This window comes from Gallinula chloropus (assembly GCF_964237585.1).
Source record: "Gallinula chloropus genome assembly, chromosome: 13".
Taxonomy (NCBI): domain Eukaryota; kingdom Metazoa; phylum Chordata; class Aves; order Gruiformes; family Rallidae; genus Gallinula; species Gallinula chloropus.
This window is the reverse complement of record NC_140098.1, coordinates 13899703-13923166: the sequence shown is the minus strand read 5'-3', so window position 1 is coordinate 13923166 and position 23464 is coordinate 13899703. Positions and strand designations below refer to the sequence as shown.

The following is a 23464-nucleotide window of genomic DNA, read 5'->3' as shown; positions in this document are numbered from 1 at the left end:
TAGAGCGTGTCCCTGGGAGCTCCGCTGGAACCCTTCAGTGCGGGGTGAGGAAGAGGAATCTTTCTGAGCTGGAGTCCAGAGTGGGTCATTCAGGTGTAAGTCTCAGCTCTGGAGTTTGTTGGTTTATTTATGCTGTATGGAGTGGTGAGGTGAGGGCTGCACCACGCTGCCTGCTGTGTCTCTCATCGTGGAGTTTAGGTTTGAAACGGGAGTGATCAAGTTTCAAGACAAGGCTTAGGAAACCCTTTGGTGGAACAGACTTTGGGGAGTATGATTTGAGGAGCTGCCATGGATGATTTGGGTTCTTTTTGCTCAACAACTCAAAGCTGTTGTCATTCTGCCTTAATAAATGGAGTGCTCGACGCTGGTTAAATACTGACAGTTGGTAATGAGCTACAGAAACTGAGGTGGCAGGTAAGGAGTGGGATAGAGGCTCCTGGTGACTTTTCCTGGGGATGTAAGAATCCTGAAGCTCATGTGAAGATGCTTTGCAGCCTGACAGGAGATGTTGCTTGTGTATGATCTGGTGTGATAAGAGTTTTTGAGTTGTTGTCTGACAGTGTTGGTGTCACTGTGGTAGAGAAACCTGAGGTGTCAGTACCACTGCTGAACTTCTCCCTTCTGTTGCTTTCATGGGGCTGAAGTGATTTAAACCCAGCATGCTGTGGTTCTCTGTGTCCTCCCACCACACCGTATCCTAGCTCTAAAAACAACCCCCCCCAGCTCCTCCTGCCCCGTTCTTAAGGCAGGTTACTTCCCTGCTCAGTTGTGCAAACCCCAGGGGAGAGGGAGGGACTGTGGCAACACGGGTACAAGGTGTTTGCCATGGTGCAGCTGGCAGAAAACCTTCCTCTTTTGCATTGTCTTTCACCCCTGCCCTTTAAAGCACCTGCTCCATAAAGGTGCTTTTGTTAAAGAAGCAAATGAACTGATTTGTGAAGACTCTTCCTCTCCCATGGCCTTTTCTGCCATGGCATCAGTAAAATCCTGCTTGGTTTCCTGGAGGGTGTTTCGAAGGAAGTCCATCATGCAAGAAGTCTGTGCAGTGCACTATAACTTTTCAGATCACAGAATCACAGGGGTTGGAAGGGGCCTCCAGAGCTCATGGGGTCCAACCCCCTGCCAAAGCAGCTCCCCAGCTCATATTGCACAGGTCGGTGTCCAGATGGGTCTGGAATCTCCCCAGAGAAGGAGACTCCACACCCCCTGGGCAGCCTGTCCCAGGGCTCCATCACCCTCACTGGCTAAAAGTTCTTCCCCATGTTGGTGGGGAACTTCCTATGCTCCAACTTGCAGCCATTGCCCCTTGTCCTGTCTCCACAGAGCACTGAGAAGGGGCTGCCCATTTCCCCCTGCACCCCATACTTCAGATATTGATAAACATTAATAAGGTTCCCCCTTAGTCTTCTTCTCTCCAGGCTGAACAGCTCCAGCTCACTCAGCCCTTCCTCACAGGGGAGATGCTCCAGGCATCTTCATAGCCTTTAACTATTTACCAGCTTTTCTCAGCTTTGGATCTTTGGCTGCCTGTGTGCCGAGGTAAAACTGTGATCCTTTGAGTCAAAGGTGGTCGAGGCTCCCTGGTAGCTGAACAGTGGTCATTGCTCATCCTGGTGGCTTTATCTTGTTTATTTTCAGGGCTGCTTTAGTGGGTCTTTTGGTTTGGTTTTGTGGGCTTTTTGGTTTGTTTTATTTTCTTCTCTGGGCGAGGGGAGGCTGCCAGGCTGCGGTTGGTAACGCAGCAAATCAGACCTGTCAGTAGATTGATCTGTTGTTTGTGCTAATCTTTGTTTGGGGAGCTGATTCTTATCCTCAGAGACTGGAATTTACAGTCTCTAGTTCCAGCCCTCTCCTTGTCTGTGCTGCACACACAGGGAGTGGTTCCACAGTGCCTCAGGACGATGCAAGGCAGGGCTGGGGCAGTCCGCCCTTCCATTCGCCTTCCCCCGTGCTGTGACCTGGTCCTGTGGTGAACTGGTTCCAGGACAGAGCTGGTGACAAACTGGTGAATCAGAATAATTATGATGCTGTAATCTGCTGACGTTGCTGGCAAGAATTGCTGGGTTTGGGGGTTCTTTTTGTTATTGAGGACTGCTTTTCAGGGGTCTGCTCCCGGATGAGTCGGTACAGGGAAGGGCAGGGCTGCAGCAACCCTCCTTCAGCTCCGTTCAAGGTGGTGATGAGTGGGTTTGACTTCAGGCTTGCTGGGTACTTGATTCCTGAGCCTTTGTGTGCGTGTCTCCTGGGTGTTGTCAGTTGGAAGCAAAGGACAAGAGGCAACAGGTCACAAGTTGTGACAAGGGAAACATCAAGCAGACATAAGGAAGAGGATTCCCCTTGAGAAGGGTTAAGGACAGGGTGCCCAGAATGGTTGTGACATCTCCATCTTTAAATTTGCCCCAAACTGCCTGATGTAACTGTGGGAGTTCTTTGTGTTTTGGGCAGGGGATGAAGGAGGAAGGTCCCAAGGTCCCTTCCAGTGCAGACCTCTCTGTGGTTTGGTGGGTGGCTTGCTTCCAGCATTCCTTGGATGAACAGACTGGCAGAAATGTACGTGACTCTCGTGTTCTGAGCTGCCACAAATACCTCCTGCTTTTATCGTGGTGGTGTTCATAGCAGCTCAGCCTTAGCTATATTTGAAGTGCTGGACTCTTACCCTCCATCTCTCAAATAGGTCTCTCTGTTTGCTGTTGATTTGTCAGCACATCTGGCAGCTTCTGTTGCCCCATTAGATGATCTCTGCTTGGTAAACAGGAACAGCGTAAGACTCATCAGGGTAGGGCAGCCAACCCACAACTCACTGGCTGCCGTGACTCAGAAGGACGATTCATCTTTGTCCTCTCTGTGCTGGGGCAAGGTGGCTTGTGGCGTGGGTGGTGGTGCAGACTCCTCACTGCTGTTTCCAGTTCTTGACCTGTTTTACCTCCCCCAGCCGTGCGGTGGGTTGTGATGGAGCGTGACTGGGGACAGCACCCCTGAGCCCGACCCGACTGTGCTGCGACTGTCACCCAGCCAGACTGTCATCCCACAGCCCTTCTCCACTTCTGAGCTGCTCCCAGGAGAGACAGGCCAGCAGCCTGTGCGTTGCCCTAGCAGTGGCCAGTTGCTGATGGCAGCTGTCTTTCCAGGTAGCCCCTTTTTGGCTCAGCGTGCTGGAGGTGGCACAGCCCTGCCTGTCCAGGGCGGCTCTGTGCAAACAGAGCACACGGGGTGCAGGCTGGGGCAGCCAGGCCGTTTCATGGGGACTTTGAGCTGTCACAGGAAGGCTGGCAGAAGAGCCAGGGTAGCTGTTCTTCTTGCCATGATGTTTGTTTTGTTGTTGGGTTTCCTTTGTGCCAGCACTAGTGACTGTGTCATGAGCTGGATCGCCTTAACTCCCTCTTTGCTGGGTCAGTCCCTGACCCAGTGCATTACGTGGGGAAGAGGAGACCCAGAAGGGGCAGGAGAAGGGAGCATGGGAAGGCCCAGACATCAGGCTGTTTTGGTATCCTTCTTCCAGCACCACCTTGAACTGTTTCACAGTCGCTTTGGGATGTGTGGCCCGTTGTCCAGGGCAGTGCCAGCTTGGGCTGTGGGTGCTGTTCTGAGAGAGAGGGGGAAGACCACTTTGAAGAGAGCGGCCGAAAAGCTAATCTAGTTTAGTCCATATGATAGTTTATTTAAAAATCTTCCTTTAGCTTCCCTGAACTCTTATCTCAGACTTAAAAATAGCTTAGCTTCTCCCTGCCTGAAAAAGCAAAACAAAGGTCAGATGTAAAGGCTGCTAAACAACCAACACAGCAGCAGCAGCAAATAACCCGCCCCTCTGTCCCCTGCTCACGTTTCTCTTTGCCAACTTTCCATCTCTCCTCCACGTCTGGTGAGTGTGCTGGTGCTTCGAGAAGCCTTTCACACGTGTGCTCTGATGGCTTCCAGATGCTGAGGGAAGGCCTGTCAGCGGAGCGCTCGGCCGGCCTGCGCTGCCTTTAAGGGCACAGCGGCTCGTGGGCATCCGTGGACTGGTTGGGCTGCGGACGCCGTGTAACGTCACACGTGGCTGTAGGGAAGGCTGAGGAGTATTCTGGGGCAGCTGAGGGTTTCCAGTGTCTGCACGTGCTGTGTGATCTCTGCTAAGCCTGTAAATCATTGATTTCCTCCCTTCCCTGTTTTTATTTTTCCCATCCTGCTTTCCCAGAGCCCAAACCCAGCGCAGAGAAGGGGTGGATCTGCGTGCAGCTACGTCTGCTTACTTGGGTTTCTGCTGCTTGGCAAGCCAGCACATCAATAAATCCCACAAAGGAGGGTCAGTAACCAGTTCTCCCCTTGTTCCCCATCACAGCCAGCCTTGCCCAAGCCAGTCTTACTCGCTCAGCTGCTGACTGCCTGTGCTTTGGTGCTCTGAAGTGTGGAGACACTCATTTTCTGCAGAGGTTTAGCATTAATTGATGACATCTTGTATGAGCTGTTGCTATTTGTCATTGTTCTGCTGAACTCTCACAGAAGGGAGAGATGGGAGTATCTGTTTGCAGCTGATAACTGGTTTTTAAATTTGGTTGTGTTTATAGTCAGCGAAGGGGAAAGTGAGACTCGGTGCTTTACAGCAGTGTCTAATGGTAGAGTATCAGTTTCTCATTAAAATAATCTCTGAAATTAGGAAATGAAATGGAAGTCGTGCTGGCCATGTGTGACTCTCTCACTTGTGATGTGTGCACTTAGTCTGGCTGAAGTCTGGGGATCTCCAGGATCTGCTAGCTTCTTGCTGGTAATTTTTTTGGGTTTTGTCCAGTGAAGAGTTGGGAGAGTTTGTCCAGTAAAGAAGAAAAATTTAAGGAAAAACTGTGGGTTTGGGTTTTTTTTTTCCCTCCTTTCTCTCCTTCCTCCCCCTCCCCCTTCCTGAATATCTGTTATGGAAAAGGAGGAATATGGCAAATCCAGCAAATCAACTGAGCATCTTTAGAAACATGCTTATATTCACAAGATGATAAAAATAATTAAGAAGATTATGCTTTAGTCCTTCAGAATATATTTAGGGTTAATCAAATCCTGGAATAATGGGAACTCATTGTTTAAAACTCTAGGGTTATAGATCTGAGCAATTCGTTCTTCAGTAAATAAGTTGTCCAAGTTGGGTGACTTCTGTAGTGGGGAATCTTTCCCATGGCTTGTGAAGCTCCGGGATGATGATCTGCTGAGGAACTTTTGGCTGTGCCCAGCTCCATTCCTACCCCAGCTCTGGCCCTAGGAAGCTGAATCCTCTGAATGGCACCACACAGCTGCACCCCCAGACTCTTCCTCACCTGCTCTGCTAAGAACGGGGTGTTCAGTGTCCCTGCAGAGTGAGGCTGGATCCCCATTCCCACTCTGCAGTTTCAAGGCTGGAGAATAACGATCTGCTGCCTTCCTCACGTGCTCTTTGCATTAGTGCTCTCCACAGCCAGCCTTGGGTCCTTGTTTGTGGAGATGCTGGCATGCAGAGGGCTCTGAGCTCAGTGTGGGTTGCTTTCCCAGAGCTCTCCCTAACTGAACTTATGGTTTGAAATAGAAAGTATTCTTCTTTCACAAATACACCTGACAAAACTTCCATTTCTTTTTCTGTAGCGTGTTTTCCATGTTAAAAAAACCAAGCCCAGTTCTTCTGTAAGTATTGTGGTTTTCCATATCTTCCCTGAAAACCTGTGTCAGCAGGTCAGCCCTCCTTGCATGGCAACTGTCACTATCGATTTCCTGATCGAAGCCTCAACCAGAGCAAATCAGGCCATAAGATGGGAGAATACCTCTTAAGACAACGAGCTAGCTGGCAGCAGAGAGTTTGCTCCTGATCTGGGTATTGCCTTTACACCATTCCCCTGTTTCAGGGGAGAAAACAGCAGCTCGAGCTGCTGTTTGACACTGGCTTTTAGGATGGACAGAAATCCAAACTGGGTCCTCAGCGTGACACTTGCAGCCTGTGACTTCTCCTCCTTCAGAAGCCTTTCTGGTGGGGATTTGAGGTCGCCCTAATACCTGTCTGTACTGTTGTCTAGGCTTTGGCTCTGCCAGGCAAAGCAGCCTGTTGGTTAAACTGGCACTGGTGGAAACCAATCTCACGTCCTTCATACATTGGACAGGAGTTGTTACCAACTCTGAAGGGTGAGGTTTGATCAACAGGACAAACCAAACAAAAATCCTACTTCCCTGCTTGGCTGTAAGCACAGAGAATCAGAGAATGCCTCCCAGGAATGCTTTGTGCTTCGTTCCCAGGCTGGATGGGCTTGCTGCCGACACGGTTCACTTTGTAGGACACGGGCTGACTTAGCGGACACGTCAGCTGCCGAGGGTGGAAAACTCTGGAGTTGGCACACGAAGTGGGTGGGATGCCTCAGCTTCAGCCCCAGCTGGTTTGGGCTGGGATGTATTGCAGGCTCTGGGCTCAGGTTGGAGGTGGTGGTGCTTGGGGTGGCACGTGGAGGAGGTGGCTATTCTGGCCAGATCCTTGCGGTGATTTTTGCCCGGCGAGGCTCGTGTTGTGCCTGTTCTTTCCTCAGTGGTGCTCAAGTCAACTCTTCACCACTGATCCGTATTTTCAGTCTTTTGGTATTCCCATGTATATTGCTACTCTACATCATTGTTCTTCTCCCCTCCTGAAAGCAGCACAGGAAAGGGACAGGTTTGGCCCTTTGACGCCAGTTGAGTGTGATTCTTGTTCGGAGAGGAACTGGGACTCTGCTCCCTTTATCAAAGCTAGTTCTTTCTATTCTTCCTCTGTAGTGCTGCTCCTGAATGGACTGAGGAGATGTGTTATGTCACCACATTGGTGCCTCTTCATTTTATTCTGCTCTCTCACCTTCCCTTCCCTCCTCTTTGGCTTTTAGAGCTTCCCTGGGAGTGCTGATGTGCAGTGCACTCCTCCATGCCTCAGGATACTCATCGCTGCCTTTAATCAGCTCTTCAGAATTTTCTTTTCTTGCCTTTATCTAATTCTTTTCAGCTGTGCATTACTTGCTTTTGCTGACCTCTGCTCAAGGATTTGGGATTCTCTCTGGAGCCTGTCAGTGCTATTTCTGAAGCAGTTACAGAACAGCACAGTACCCACGAATAAAACCAGAACTGTTCCTGCTTTAGAGATTCATTGTAGTCCATTATGAAGTAGTTCAAAAGGCTTTCTTGTTAGAGACAATTGGGATCTAGTATTTCATGTATTGTAGGTAATTTTTTTAAACCACTGCCTTAAAATAACATGCTCCCTCCCCCCCCCCCCCCCACGACAATGTGGTTTCAGGAGGTAAATTGATAGGGGTTATCATTTCTCACCACTCTTTAAATCTGGCATGAAGACAGGGCCCACCTCAGATAACAGGGATAGTGGCATCAGTCTTTAGCTTCATCATTCCCCTGTGTCATGGTTTTGCCCCAGCTGGGAGCTGAGCACCATGTAGCCTCTGTCCCCAGAGGGGAATGGTGTAAATTAAAAAGCAAAGGCAAACCTCACAGGTTGGGGTGAGGACACTTTGCAGGGTCAGCAGAGAGAGGAATAACAATAACAGGACTTTATAGCAAAATACACCAAACTGGGGATACACAATGCAGTTTCTCAGCAAACCACAGGGCTCAGGCTGTACAGCTCAGAGCCAACCCAAACTGGACCATCCTGAAAGACTGCATGTCCTGGAGCTGTGTGTTCCTCCAACCCACCAACCCCCTTTATGCTGAGCATGACATCATTGACATGCAATATCCCTTTGAACAGTTTGGGTGACCTGTCCCTGCTGTATCCCAGCTTCCTGGGTGCCCCCAGCCTTTTTGTTAGCAGGGCAGGATGAACAACTGAAAAGTCCCTGACTGCTTGGCAGCCACTAAACCATCAGTGTGCTAGCAACACTGCTCTCATCCCTGCTCCCAAGCACAGGGTGCTATCACTGCTCTCATCCCTGCTCCCAAGCACAGGGTGCTATCACTGCTCTCATCCCTGCTCCCAAGCACAGGGTGCTATCACTGCTCTCATCCCTGCTCCCAAGCACAGGGTGCTATCACTGCTCCCACCCCAGCTCCCAAGCACAGGGTGCTATCACTGCTCCCACCCCAGCTCCCAAGCACAGGGTGCTATCACTGCTCCCACCCCAGCTCCCAAGCACAGGGTGCTATCACTGCTCCCACCCCAGCTCCCAAGCACAGGGTGCTATCACTGCTCCCAAACACATTCCACCTGCTGCTAGAAAGAAAATTATCTCCATCCTGGTGGAACCCAGGACACCCTGGGTTGTTTTAGACAGCACTGTAGTGCGTGACAGCTGGGAGGACAGGATTCCTGCCCAGCTAGGTGTGGTTATTAGAAGAACCTGGCAGGATGTGGTGAGCTTTGGATCACAAACTCGCCTCTGGAAGAGAGGAGCATCCTGTGTGTAACTCCTGGCTGAGCTGGGCCCCTTGGTCTTGGCTGAGCCTTGTAATAAAATGCTGATCCCAGGAATTTCTACCCTGTGGTAGCGTTGTGTGTCACCCTCCAGCCAGGGTCAAACCACCCCAGGTAGAGATACTGGTAGTTCACTAACTGGGCAGAGAACTTAACCTCTCTGGTTTTAACTCTAAGTTTGGGCCCTGGTGTATCTCTCATGCCCAGTGAAGTGTGCTAGAGGAGACACTGCTGTGTGGGGCTGTTTTTGGCACAGGGAAGAACAGCACGAGGCTTGTGGCCACTAGAGAGCCAATCAGTGCTAAACCCATGGGTGTTTTTCCCCTCGTTTCCCCAGCTCTGAGGTGGGCTGAATTTTGTCTGCCTTTGGATAAGCTTCCCAGGCACTTGGAGGAGTAGTGGCAGGGGTTGTTTTGCTGTCCTGGCTTGGTACCTTTCAACAGGCAAAGCAGTCAGTAAAGGGGAACCATAGTACCGTTCTGTTCATGGCAGAACCTTAATAAACCTGCTCTGCTCTTGGTCAGAATTTGCATTTGAGTTGGTTTTTCTTGAAGTTGCTTGGAGAAAGTTGTGTAGCTTTTTGGGTAAAGAATCATAGAATCTTAGCATGAATGGCATGGGTTGGAAGGGACCCCAAGGATCACAGAGCTCCAACCCTCTGCCTGTGGCAGGGACACCAGCCTCCAGGCCTGGAGCTACACAAGGTTGCCCAGGGCCCCATCCAACCTGGCCTTGAACACTTCCAGGGATGGGGCACCCACCCCCTCTCTGGGCAGCCTGTTCAGCCCCTCACCACTCTCTCTGTAAAAACCTTCCCCCTAATAGCTCATCTAAATTTTCCTTCCTTTAGTTTGAATCCATCCCCCTTGTCCTGCCATTGTCTACTCTTTTGAAAAGTTGATTCCCCTCCTGTTCCTCTGCTCCCTTCAGGGACTGGAAGGCTGCAGTGAGGTCCCCCCACAGCCTTCTCTTCTCTTCTCCAGGCTGACCCAGCCCAGCTCCCTCAGCCTCTCTCCGTAGGGGAGCTGCTCCAGCCCTCTGAGCATCTTTGTGGCTCCTCTGAACCCTCTCTAACAGTTCCACATCTTTCTTGTATTGTGGGCCCCAGACCTGGACACAGGACTCCAGAAGTGGTACCTCCTTTGTTTAGTGTCTGGCCCTGGGCCAGTTAGAGCCACAGCCTAATTTCTTTCTCCCTCCTTCTGCCCCAGCTCTATTTATTTTCTGTATAGCTGTGCCTCCTGAGCGCTTGGTGCTCTCCAGGCATTCACAGGGAGATGTTCTTTGTGCCAGGATCCTTAAAACTGAAGCATATAAAGTGCAAGTAGAGCTGAGATGTGTTGCCCTGCTCTCCTCTATGCTACCCAACAAACATGCTCTTCATTCCTGCACCCAAGAAGCCAAATGGATGCTGGAATCTCACCAGTCACTCCATGCTGCCCAAGGACAGGTCTGCTCCCAAGGTCCTCTGGTGGGTTCATGAGGATTTTTGTGGGCTACTCACACAAAGTAGCTTCAGACCAGCCAAAAAAAACTTCCCTGGAATTGACTTTTTGGCAGGTACTCTGGGTGTTGTGTTGGTTCCAAAGAAACACCTTCTGCCACGAAGAATTGCTGGTCTCATGGGTGGATTCCCCTTCGGGGGACAGGCCATGTTCTCCTCTGCTTGCATGGTGGGGGAACACTTAAATCAGGCTCTTGAAGAGATTCCTCCATTTGGATTCAGGTTGTCAAGTCCTGTCCCAGGGGCTGTATTTAATGCTTCCTGGCAGTCAGTGCATCTGAGACCTTTTGTGTGTTTAAGAGTTAAATTTTAATTTAAAAGTACAGTCATCATCTTGGCTCTTCCCATCTCTTTTCCAGGGAAAGTCTTTCATTGGCAGAAGCAGAATTTTTATATATATATATAATTTCCTTTTTAATATACAGATTGAAATTGCAACATTGAAATTACCTGCACAGCACAGTCCACCATCACTCCTCTCTTAGGAGCCAGGAGGGAATGCTGTCCTATTTAAACCCCCTGTGCTGGGGTAGCAGCATCCACGCTGATAGTTACTGCTGGAGTACCTGGGAACTGGGAGAGGGAGCCACAGAAGTTTTGTCATGTTGAATTGAATCTCACCATGGTCACAGTGCTGTGGGGAGCCAGCATCTGAGGGCTTGCAGCCGAGGTCTGTCCCTCCAGCTGGGCAGGGCTGAAGTGTGGTAGAAGGCAAGAATTTGGTGCTGCTGGTAAGTGGAAGCAAGGGTGCTCTTCTGACTGCATCACTAGGGTGTGTCTGTGTTGAGCTTTGCCTGCCCTGTTTGGAATTCACCTCCTGACACGGGGTTTCTGAAGCTTCTCATTGGGTTTTGGGGGGCAGTTCCAAGCACTGGCTGGTGAGAAGGTGGCTTTGGGAGGTCGCTCTTGCTTGGCTTTAGTTAAGGTGGCACATCTTACGTGTGATGGGTAGTGGATACAAACATATCATCCAGAACTCTAGAACGAAATGGTGACATTTCCCAGTTTGGAAGTGGGTGCCAACACTCCTTGCGCATCGTACGTCACGCGGGCCCCGTGCTCCACGCGCTGTGCGTCCTCTTCGCGTCCCTCAGATACCCCTTCAAGTCTGCCCACACCCAAAACCTCTGCACCCAGTGATGATGCAGGCAGGCAGAGATTTATATTGAATGATAATGAACGTTATAATGTTATATGTACTGGGGGAGACTGGCTGGAGAGCTGTCAGGCAGAGAAGTGCCTGGGGGTGCTGGGTGACTGCAGGCTGAACATGAGCCAGCAGTGTGCCCAGGTGGCCAGGAAAGCCAAGGGCATCCTGGCTTGTGTCAGGAATAGTGTGGCCAGTAAGTCTGGGGAGGGGGTTGTGCCTCTGGACTGGGCACTGGTGAGGCTGCAGCTCGAGTGCTGGGTCCAGTTCTGGGATCCTCACCATCAGAAGGACAGTGAGGTCCTGGAGTGAGTCCAGAGAAGGGCAACCAGGCTGGGGAAGGGGCTGGAGGGCAAATCCTCTGAGGAGCAGCTGAGGGAGCTGGGGGTGTTCAGCCTGGAGAAGAGGAGGCTGAGGGGAGACCTTCTCCCCACGTCCCCTGCCCTGCCAGGAGGGTGCAGAGAGGTGGGCGATGGTCTCTTCAGCCAGGGGACAGGAGCTGGGACAAGGGGCAATGGGCTCAAGCTGCCCCAGGGCAGGGTCAGAGCAGATGTGAGGGAAAAGTTCTTCCCTGAAAGAGTTGTCAGGGCCTGGAACAGGCTGCCCAGGGAGGGGGCTGAGTCACTGACCCTGGATGCGTTTAAAACAAGGGTAGATGAGGTACTTGGGGATATGGTTTAGCTTAGTACAAGGACAGTTGGACTTGATGATCTTAAAGGTCTTTTCCAACCTTGTGATTCTGTGATTTATTAAAAAACAACACAACCCAAGCAGTAGGTTGTGCTTGGTGATGTGCACAAACACCTTTTTAACCAGTGTTGAATTAGTTGTACACACAGAGCTGGTGTAGAGCATGTGGAAGCGAGAAGTTCTTCTGCACCAAGAAGTTCATAAGCAGTTGTTGCTGTTGGTTCTGGGCAGTTGAAGAGGAATTTTTTTTCTCTCAATTTTCAAGAGAATAGAGCAATTCTAATTTTTTTTTAATTAATCTGAGGTTTTGTGGGTCTTAAGACTCATTTCATCCATCACTTCTGATACGTTAATTGATAGTAGGTGGGAAAAGCAGCTAGCATCTTCTGAAGCACTAACCAGCAATCAAGTGTGTGACAATTAGGAGCTCTGGGTATAAGCTGTAGGTTGTGGAGCTGAATTCCAGCACGGTGGAAGAGTCTCGTTTTATTTTAGTTTGGCTGCAAATTCAGTGTACAGTTCTGCTGTCGTTGCAGTCTGATGTTTAAAGCTTGTCTCAGGCTTTAAACGGCAGTGCAACTCAAAGAGCAAAGTTTTGTGAGCCAGGAAGGCTTGTGGTCACATTAATCATAGAATCACAGAATCACAGAATCACAGGGGTTGGAAGGGACCTCCAGAGCTCATGGGGTCCAACCCCCTGCCAAAGCAGCTCCCCAGCTCATATTGCAGAGGTGGGTGTCCAGACAGGGCTGGAATCTCTCCAGAGAAGGAGACTCCACACCCCCTGGGCAGCCTGTCCCAGGGCTCCCTCACCCTCACTGGGGAAAAGTTCTTCCCCATGTTGGTGTGGAACTTCCTATGCTCCAACTTGCAGCCATTGCCCCTTGTCCTGTCCCCGCAGAGCACTGAAAAGGGGCTGGCCATTTCCCCCTGCATCCCATACTTAAGATACTTATTAATATTTATAAGGTTCCCCCTTAGTCTTCTTTTCTTCAGGCTGAACAGCCCCAGCTCACTCAGCCTTTCCTCACAGGGGAGATGCTCCAGGCCCTTAATCACCTTCGTAGCCTCCTCTGGACTCTCTCCAGGAGATCCCTGTCTTTTTTTATCCCAGGGAGCCCAGAACTGGACACAACACTCCAGGTGGGGCTTGGTTTTATTTGTTATTATTTTTTATTTCAGTGAGGCATTTCCAAGGTGCTGACTATCTAGACTGAAGTGTAATCTTAAATTTAGAACTTCTGGATTTGCTTTTTTAAAAACTCAAGCTTCTAGCCCAAATGGGAGACTGTGCTGTCCAAAAATGTAAGGATGCTCTGGTACACATCTTTGCCCTGGGTGATGTGCAAGGGAGCAGCTGCAGGACACAAAGAGGGAGGATGAACCCACAGAGGAAACAATAAAGTTAAGCAGGATAAGCTCAAGTGGAGTCACAGAATCACAAGGTTGGAAAAGACCTTTAAGATCATGGAGTCCAAGTGTTCCTGTCCTGTGCTAAACCATATCCCTGAGCACCTCATCTACCCTTTTTTAAAGCACATCCAGGGAAGGTGACTCAGCCCCTCCCTGGGCAGCCTGTTCCAGGCCCTGACAACTCTTTCAGTAAACATTTTTTTTTCTAATATCTAATCTAAACCAGCCTTGTGGCAGCTTGAGGCCATTTCCCCTTGTCCTATGACTTGTGATGACCTATTTTATCTGAGTTCAGTAGTTCCCTTATTTCTTCTAATTTCTATCCATGAGCATTGCTGCCCTTCGGTGACGATGCAGTGCGCCCAGTGAGGGGTGGGGACATGAGGGAAGGCCATCGAATGCCACAGCCATGAGAGTGACCAAGCTGTGCCCCAGGCTGTGTGCAGAAGCGCTGTCTGCTCCCTCTGATAAATTCTGATGTCAGCAGCAGCACAGGTAGAGCCAGAGCAACCGGCGAGGATGCTCAGGCAGCGAGGAGGGACAGAGTTGGCCAACGGCCAGATGGCTCCTGGGCTGTGCCCTGTGATGCTGAAATGAAGGAAGCTGACACCCAGAGCATGACACAACTGCTCTAAGGGAGATCAGGTGGTCATAGCTTTCCTGTGTTTCACCTTCAGCTCAGCCAAATAGATCAGAACACAGGGGACACTCCCAGGGCCTAGAGGCACGGCCTGCTCCTGGGAGCAGCCAACAAACGCAGGTGGCCTTGGGTTTGCCCAGGTGAGCAGGTGAAGGTGGTGGGGATCATCCTGCCACAGTCATTGAGCGGTCTGCTCCTCAACAAGCTTTTTTGGGCCTGCCAGAGTCAGGACCAAGCACACCAGGCTGAGGTGGTGCCTTTACTGGGTGTTAAAACAATTTGGGGCCTGGAATTATGGCTTCCCTGAGGCTTGAGCAATTGCTGGAGGTGACACTTCACGCTGCTCTCCGAAGCAGTATGGACCTGGAATGCAGTTGTAGCTGTGGGCTGTGATCCTGACTGTGATTGTATTGGAAGATCAATGTAAATGTGTGTGAGCTACTGGAGAGACTCAAAATGACTTGGTGGCTGACGTAGACATGAGTGTGATGGAGGACAGGGATACACCCTCCCAAAGCTGAAACTTTATTAGGTGAGAAAAATTGAAAGAACAAACTTTTAAGTTTAAAAAAAGAATGAGATTGACCCAAATGACTTGGGGGACATCTGGCTCAAGGTCTGAAAGGAGTACTTTTCCCTCCCAAAACACCGGGGATGGGAAGCAAGCTGGGGAGTCTGTAAAACCAAGGGATGATTCAGAACTTTTTGTGAAGGGCTCTGAAAAAATAGGAGAGTTAAGAGGCTGCCAGACACCACTGTTTGCTGTTAAAGGATTATCTGGCTCAAGTGGAAGAGTTAATAGGACAACAGTGTCATCTGTCAGTAAAACACATGCAGATCTTTGTTTTTAAATGATTTTCTGGCTCCTGTTGAATGGCTCATACAACAACAGTGTTATTTCTCTGTAAGACAGGGGAACAAATCATTAGCGCTTATGTGGTCTTCATTCAAGAGAGCTGAAGAATGAAATAGCTGAGCCATTAACTGTGGAGTGTGATGTTTGAAAAGCCCTGATTACAGAGGAGGAGGGCATGTGTATGCAGTTAGTTTTGGGTCCAGAGGAATGAGATCACATCAGGCTTTCCCTTGAAGTCTCTTCTACCCTTGAGGTCTCTACATCAGAACAAAACCTTCCTTGTTGCTTTTCTTCAAGTGGACACTAGGTTCAGGAGCTCTTTGGCCGAAGAGGCGATGTGCCAGGCAGCAGTCATCGTTTCTTTTGTGAGTTCAGGGTTGTTCTGTAGCCTAGGAACCAGTCTTTCCTGGATGTTTGAGATGACTAGGAAGGAAGCTGGGTTCAGCTGGTGGGATCAGATCAGGAGTTAGCTTGTGGTGTACGTGTGTGCTCCAGGAAGTTGTGTCTTTTCTCAGCTTGTCTGGTCGAGTGCTTAATGTGTTGCCAGCCAAGAGTTTGTTGCTTGTTGACAAAACTGTCCTGAGCCAGGGTGCCATGGAATGAATCATTTAGTTTGCACAGGCTCTCTGTAGGTCATCTGGTTCAGCCTCCCTAGTTGAAGCAGGGTCAGCCTCAAAGGTGCATCAGGTTCTTCAGGACAATGTGCAGTCAAACTTTTGGCTGTCTCAGAGGGTGCAGGTGCAGTAGCTTTTCTGGGGCTTTCCTCCAGCGTTGGGTCATGCTCATGGTTAAGATGTTTTTAATGATGTCTGACTGGTGTTTTCCTTGGTACAAGTCTGATGTCTCTCCATCATCTTCTGTACTTACAACTTAACAGACATATTTTCCTCAGCCTCTCCTCATACATCCTGCTGCTTGAGACCCAGCTGCCTTGATGGCCTCTGCTGCAGGAGGTCTGTTACCTCCTGTACCTGACTACGATACCCGCTGATGCTGAGCAGGGGGGAGCAAACCCTCCCCTTGACCTGCCTGCTGCAGTCTTACTAACACAGCTCAGGATGCAGCTGATGGGAGTAGTTCTCTTACCCTATGGCTTCACTATGTTGGTCCTGCCACCCTCTTCCTCCTCCTTTCTTCCCCCCTTCCTTTCCTTGGCTTTCCTGAGTCTCCTCTCCAGGTCACAGGGCTTTGTTCTGAGCCTGTAATGTGACATCTTTGTCACATCTCCCTGTTCCTGGAAGCATTTTCCTTATCCTTGATCTCACATCGTTTAAACCAGCTGCTAGTCTAAGAGATGACTTTCCTTTCACACCAAGATAATTTCATGGGTTTCTTTTGTTTATTTGGGGTTTTTTTGGTGGGTTTTTTTGTTGTTTGGGTTTTTTTTTCCTTTTGAATCTCTGTATTTCTGCTGCAGGAAGTTTTGTGGATTGACTGTTCTGTGCTTGACCAATACTTTGTTTGTTTTTTTCTGAAGGTACATGGGAATAGGACTTTCTGCTCAAGGGGTCAACATGAACAGGCTTCCTGGTAAGTCACCATTAAGATTTGCTTTGGTTTACAGTCTGTGTTAAACGTTCATTTGAAAGAAAGATTTTAATTTATACCTGTGAATTAGTGAACATGTGTTTGTGTTAATAAAACACAACGATTGGTTGATTGCCAGTTATCTGGGAGTTACAAACTATCCAGTGTTCCCCTAAACTGAGTTCCTGGTACTGTTAATCCAGCCACAATGACTTTAACAGGTAATAGAAATTAATATTAAACTAATGAAGCATGGGTAATTGCTAATAAACTCATGAGTAAGATGATGAGCTCTCAGACATACAAGCTCTTCTTTGCATCTGAAAAAGAAGCAGCAGAATAATTTGACATTTAATGTGTGTATCTCGCTTGACAAATTGGCTTGAAAGCATCTGGAAAGGACAGGCAAACCAGCCTGTCATAGTGTCTGTCCTCTCTGCTTTCCCTCTTCCCATCAGAGAACTAGAAAAATGTGATGGAGTGGTATTTCCACTTCATATTATTGCATCCTTTGGCTGAAATGTTTGCTTTCAGGTTTGCCTCTAAATTGGCTAAGTAGCATCTTTTAAAAAATGACTTAAGTGGTAATTTTTCTTCAGCAGTATCCAATTTATTGGATAAAATTGTAATTTCTAGATTTGGATCAACGTAGTGACTTCTGTAGCAGGAATTCTTTCAGCTGTGTTTGAAACTAGGAGTCGTCCCTGGTAGGACAGAATGTTCTTCGAGTGCTGGAATGCATGAGGGCAGGTTCCCAGTGGTGGGGGCTCTTTTTGGTCTTGGGTGAGGTTTACTTCTGGTGGAATCATTTTGAAGCTGAAATGGGTGTTCAACCCATCTGGGCATCTCCAAAGGAGAAGGTTTCATGGATGTCCTAGCAGAAGAAAGAGCTTCTGTAGGGTTTGCACTGAGACCCTGGTGAATTCACTTCTTGGTGAGGATTTTGCTTTGGTCTCCACTGGTAACTGGTGTATTCAGGGAGCACAACGTGCTCGGGTTTTTCTCCTTAAAACCTCCACTTGAAAACTCTGAAACATTGGAGCAGAGTCTCTGGCTGCTCTCTCAACACAACACGTGATCCAGTAGCTCTGCTGTACATTTCTGAGGCCTGTATTTCTATAGCTGTGCTTCTGAAGTCCTGCTGAGGCTGCAGTTGGAGTCCTAGTGAGAAGACAAAGAGGAGACATAAGACAGCCAGGGTCCTTCTGTGGCTCCAGGAACGAGCCAACTTTCTGTTCTTGGTGACAAGATGACTCCTCTCTCTGCACTCCCTCTCCCCATCATCCTCATGACCCAAGTCAGTTGTGTGCCTGCACGAGATGCACCATGAGAACAGTGCCATCACCTCTTCCCAGGGCTGGAGCTGCTTGGAGGAGGAGTTGGTTGGCTACTAAGGGAGCATGCTCTGTTCAAGAAATGGCTCTCTGGATTCTGTGATGGAAAGATCACAGAATCACAGAATCTTAGGGGTTGGAAGGGACCTCAAGAGATGGGTGGGACTGGCCTGTAGACTCAACCTGGAGGTTAGATTACCCTTCATTTAGGATTCTCCTGGGATTATAACACAGATATATAACACCATGGCTGAACACTAACCTGGGATGATGTGTCATGGGTGTGCCATCCTGAATTTGAACAGTCTGGGTTTGGGTTTGGGTTTCTTTTCCTTCTTCAGAGGCTAAAAATGATCCGACCCATTGCTGAGAAGTGGCTGTGAAGCCAGGAGCCACCCAGGCAGCACTCCATGGCCAGTGTGAACACGGTGCCCGCACGCTGCTGTCATTTCTAAAGTGTGTGTGGCGAGTGTCACAGTCCTCAGGTTGAGTGAAATAAAGCAAAAAGTGAACTTGAGACTTCAGCTGTGCTTACTGAGCAGTGAATGGTACCCAGCTGATCCCCAGGGCTGGGGGGTTGCTTGACCACGTGCATATTGTGTGGGCATAATTAGGCCCAACCCTCATCATCTGTTGGAATGAATTGCTTGGCTCGGTGTTACAGCTCAGGAGTTGCCTTCCTGCCTTCCAGAGAACAAGCCTGATTGATTTATTTTTCTATAGTATATTGCTCCAGTAACTGGAGTGAGAAGCACGTATCGGGCTTAACCGATACCGGGTCCCTCGCAGCACAGAGCAGGTGAGAGCTCATGGAGAAGTGACAGACTTGGGAGTCTTGGCTGTGCCTCAAAGTGTAATTTTAACTCTCTGTGATCTGAAACCCTGCCAGGTTTGTCTCCTTAGATCCTTTCCAAGTCACTTGTGCTTTGACAGATCAGTTTTCGCTCGGTGTGCTAGCAGGGCAGTATGTGACCCTCTAGAAGTACTGGTTTGGGGACCCTGAAGCCAGAGTTGGTCCCTTTCTTGTTTTGGCACCCCATCAGCCCTAATTCAAAGAGCAGTCTCACTGCTGGGTTCTGCCTCAAACTCCTTTCTCCTGCCCAACACCAAACACCGTGGCCATCTCCAGTTCCAAGTCAGGGCATTTGTGCTTTATGCCAAATTTATTTTGGCTTCAGCCCATCTTGGTGCTGGTGAGAGGGTGGTGTGGAGCTTTCTCTGAAGGTTGGAAGTGTGGCTGGAACAACCTGAGCGTTTCCTTAAGCCACCCCTCTCTGTGTTGGAACAAAGACTGCTTTTAGGAGGAGAGCAAGCACCCCATCCCAGTTCCCCTCGGGCTTTCTGTGGGCTATGCTTTGAAATTCAATCAGCAGGGCTGAAATTACTGTAGGGTTTGTGCTGAAGCACCAAGTTTTGTGACCCCCCAGCATCTCATGATGATTTTTGAAATTACTTTTTCCTTTTTTAAAAGCCATTTAGAACACTTGGTAATGAACTAGAGGCTTTTGTTGAAGGATCTGCTCCCTTCTTTCCCCAGATACAACTTTTTTGTCACCTGTGCTCAGCATTGTGGTATCCAGGGATGAAATTACATGTTACAGCTGAACCCATCTAACTCACTGTCATCAAAGGAGAGAAACCTGACCCTTCCTTCTCCTCCTACAGCTGCACAGTCCCTCCTCTTCCCTTGTGCAAGCCCCTTTGGCAGGCCTGGCAGGAACCTGCCTGTGATGGTGGTGGGCTGGTTCCTTCAGAACTCACAGAGCAATGCTCAGGCCTTTGTGTCCTCAGCATAACATATCAAACATCCGTGATGAATGATGATGCCCTCAATCCAGTGGGTTTTTCTAAGCCCAGCTGAGAATGTGTTGGCAGTTTGTTACAGGTTTCACCTCAGTAGAAGGGAGAAGTTAGGTGGTCCTGTCTTTAATGTGGATGAGGTGCTCACATTGTGGTGTCCTGTGATGGTTCGAGTCCTTCACGCTGTTGGGAGATAACGTGTTGTTTGGTTTGGCTCTTTGAGGGTAACCCAGCAGGAACATACAGCCAGGCAGAGAGGGGAGGAGGGATGATCCTCTGTGGTAGCAGCAGGGTCTTAATTCAGCCTCAACTGTTGTGAAACCATACCCACAGGCATGCTCTGCTTCAGTGTCAGGCGTAGATAGGATCTGACCAATCACTTGGAGAGACTTTAAACACCCTCTGGTTAATAACTGACTTGCCTGGCCCTGCTCTGCAGCCTGGCACGTGTGGAGGGGAGTGCCAGCTTGCACTCCCCACTGTTTTCTTTAATGAAACCTGGGCTGGTTTTTTACCTTTTCAGATGAAATGATAGCACTTGGCTTCTTCCCTGGCTGCCTGCTTCAGGCTCCCTTTTTAAAGAACAAGCTTTCCAGTTCAGTTGCACAGACTTGAACTGAGAAGCCAGCAGAGTCTGGGGCACAGGAACCTGCTCTGTATTGAGGGGTGGCCTCTGGGGCTGTGATGCCTTAAGCCAGGTCAGCAAAACCAGAGTCAGTTTGTCCATTGTTGTTCAGCAAAGGGTCCCTTGGGAGCGATTGGGTTTTGCAGGCTTGTAGATCAAATAAAAATGAGCACTGGGAATCAGGACTGGCCCATGCTCCCCTCCTCTGTGAAAGCCATATGTCCTCTTCTGTAAGTCCCCAACACAATGAGTGGGTTTTCCATTTCAGCTTTGTTTAGAGATCCCTTCCTTTCCCTCACTCATAGGTTTCTATTGACATTGAGAGGTAGGACTTTATCTCTTCTCAGCTTATCTTGCATGCTATCAGAGGAAATGCAAGCAGGGCAGTAAGGCTGTTGAGGAATCTGTCTTCCTGGTCCTTCCTTTGAGAGGACAAGGATCCTGGTTTTTCCCTTAGGGATGCTCACAGGGGTTCTTCAGGCAGGTGTTCTTCCTTGCACGTGTCGAGGACCAGAGAAAGGAGGCTGGGTAGATGTTGTATTGAAGGAACCAGGGAGAAACTAAAGGAACTGGGCTTGTCCAGCCTGGAGATGAAGATGCTGAGAAAGGATCTAGAAGCAGCCTGTCACTTGCAGAGAACATGGAGCCAGACTCTTCTCAGAGGTGTGTAGTACAAGGAAGAGAGGCAACCAGTTGCAACAAATCAAATTCTCATGGGAGGTAAGATAATATTCCCCATCTGAGTAGGGGATGGGTTGCTAGAGGGGCTCTATGCTCAGAGATTTTCAAGCCTCAGTTGGACAGTGCTTCTAGGCAACCTGATCTAACTCTGAAGTTAACCCTGTCCTGAACAGAAAGTTCAGCTAGACACCTGTAGATGTTAATTCTAGCCTGTTTTGGGTTTGGATTTGTTTTTTGATGGGATTGTGAGGGGATCTTTCTGCTTCAAATGTGATTAAAGAACTTTGACATTTCTGTGTATCAGCTTATGCTTGGGGTTGTCACTTTCTGTGACTCCAGTGACAAGTGAAGGACCATGCTAAAGGACCCAGTGGTAAAAATAATAATTATAGAAGATCATCTGATCTGAAGCTAATTCAATTGTGACATAGTCCTGCCTGTGTGTCTACACTGGTCTTGCATTATCTCTGGCAGCTTCTTCCAACCCTGGCCTTGTGTGGTGAACTCCTGATGATGAAGCTGAATATCCCATGTTGTCCACGTCCATTATTCTGGGATCATGTTGAGGAGGAGAATAATTAATTTCTTTGCTCTCTGTAGCTGTATCCACAAAGACCTCTACCACTGCTTTGTGGGCTGGTCTCTAAACCAAACACCTCTGGCTCTTTGTGCGATTTGTTGTGTTTTCTTGATCTGTGACAACTCCTGTTGACCTTTTCTAACATTTTTCCACCGGATGGATCCTGAGCAGCAGTGTCTTGCTCCCTATCCTAAAACATTTAAAAATCAGAGAAGATCATCAAGTCCAACCATTCCCATCCTGTGCTAAACCATATCCCTGAGCACCTCATCTGCCCTTGTTTTAAACACATCCAGGGAAGGTGCCTCAGCCCCTCCCTGGGCAGCCTGTGCCACAGCCCCACAACTCTGCCAGGGAAGAACTTTCCCCTCCCAGCTGAGCTGACCCTGCCCTGGGGCAGCTTGAGCCCATTGCCCCTTGGCCCAGCTCCTGTCCCCTGGCTGAAGAGACCATCGCCCACCTCTCTGCACCCTCCTGACAGGGCAGGGGAGGTGGGGAGAAGGTATCCCCTCAGCCTCCTCTTCTCCAGGCTCAACACCCCCAGCTCCCTCAGCTGGTCCTCAGAGGATTTGCCCTCCAGCCCCTTCCCCAGCCTGGTTGCCCTTCTCTGGACTCACTCCAGGACCTCAATGTCCTTCTGATGGTGAGGAGCCCAGAACTGGACCCAGGACTGGAGCTGCAGCCTCCCCAGTGCCCAGTCCAGGGGCACAAAAATCCTTGCCAGAGTTTCCCAGTTGTAAGTAGAAAGGGGAGGGGAGAAGCTTGATGGCTGACTGGGGCAAGAAGGGCTTCCCCACAGAAGCCATGCAGTGTGGGGTTAAATGTGTGGCAAGCAAGGAGCCATTCAGCCTGCTCCCAAACCCTCCTGGGCAAATCAGCGTTGTGCACACCCAGCTTGGTTTCTCTATCTTTAGAAGTCATTTCTGTTAAGGCTGTTTCACTGTTCATGTGCTCCATCAAGCTCTGGCTTAAAATACCTTCTGGCATTTGTCCTGCTGCAAAGCTGCTCCAGAGCTGTCCTTAAAAATAGGTGACCAAAAGGGCACGTGGGATTTCCGGACGTGTCTTACCCAGCCTCACCCAGCAGCACTCACACCTCCTGTCCCTTCAGCACACAGACCTCAGGTGCAGCTTGTCTCCTACTCTGTTGGCTGTGTTGAGGAAATAGAGCAAATAAAGTTCCCCCTTTCCTTTAGATGTCATTTTAATTACATAGTTTGGCTTTATTGCAGCTTGTTGATGGTAGTAGGAAGGCAGATGGGTGGAAACAAAAAGGCTGAGGAAGCGGTGGCAGTCCAAGCTGCTGCCAGCCTACACCCTGTGTGTCAAGGCTGAGCGAGCTGTGGTGGGCTGGCAGCTCCCTGTGCTCAGTGGGCATCAGGCTGTAGCAGAGGCACTGGTGGTTGGTGCCTCTGGAGTGTGTGGGGAACCTTGAAACACCATGGAGCAACCTGACTTCTGCTCTCCTCTCTTCGTATCCATAAGGCAGGCTCAGTGCTGCAACAAGTTGTGGAGACACTCAGTGACCTGCCCCTTTGCTCTTAGCCTTGCTGTGGTGGCTCTTCTGGAGAACTTGAGGCTGCTGAGATTTCTAGTTAAACCCCTCAGATGATTCAAGAGTGGCTGGAGGAAGCCCTGTGAGTTCTTGGAAGGGGCCTGAGCACTCACTTTTACCTGGACCTCTCTCCCTTGCCTGTCTGCCTTGTATTTCCTACGTGCACTTTGGTGAGTCCACTTTGGGACTGAGCATCATGGAAATCTTTTGAGTCCTGTTTGGTGGAGGTTTGGGATGAAAGGAATGGGTACTTGAGTAATTTAATTGAAGTGGGGTCCAAATGCATGCTTGGTTCAGTTAATGCTTTTTTGGGTAGTTTGGATCTGTTGGCATTACTTGTGCTAGACTGGCAATGGCAAATCCATCTACACCATGTCCTGCTGGAGATCTTGATTGACAAGGTAGTGTATAACTCAACTCTGCTTGTCACTCCATGTGTAACCCTTGCCCAGTTTGACTTGTTGGGAACTTAGTTTGGTTTTATTTGTGCAGTGAGTGTAACCCAGACTGAATAGTATCCAGATGTCACTGTGGTGTGTGATTTGCATGTGGGTAACTGTAGGACCCATAAGGAATTTGAGAAAGACTCTGCTCATTTAGTACCTGGAGCTTGATGATTGATTTTTCTGTGTCACGTTAAGGACAATAGAGGGTTGATACTGATATATTTATTTTTTAATAATAAATAGCTCTGCATTCCCCCAAAACTACATATGGAAACACTTCCAGGACTTATTCACAAAC

The 23464-nt window shown here is 49.2% G+C and overlaps 1 protein-coding gene across 2 annotated transcripts in view; it reads left to right on the top strand.

The window, feature by feature from the left end:
- RANBP10 (RAN binding protein 10) overlaps positions 1 to 23464 on the top strand; it is a gene marked incomplete at its 5' end in the record, with an annotated part of 71101 nt that overhangs the window by 4381 nt on the left and 43256 nt on the right. For both annotated transcript variants that reach the window (XM_084270075.1, XM_084270076.1), the window contains one exon: positions 16096 to 16148. In XM_084270075.1, coding sequence (XP_084126201.1) covers positions 16096 to 16148 — 53 coding nt within the window. The remainder of the gene's footprint in view (positions 1 to 16095; positions 16149 to 23464) is intronic.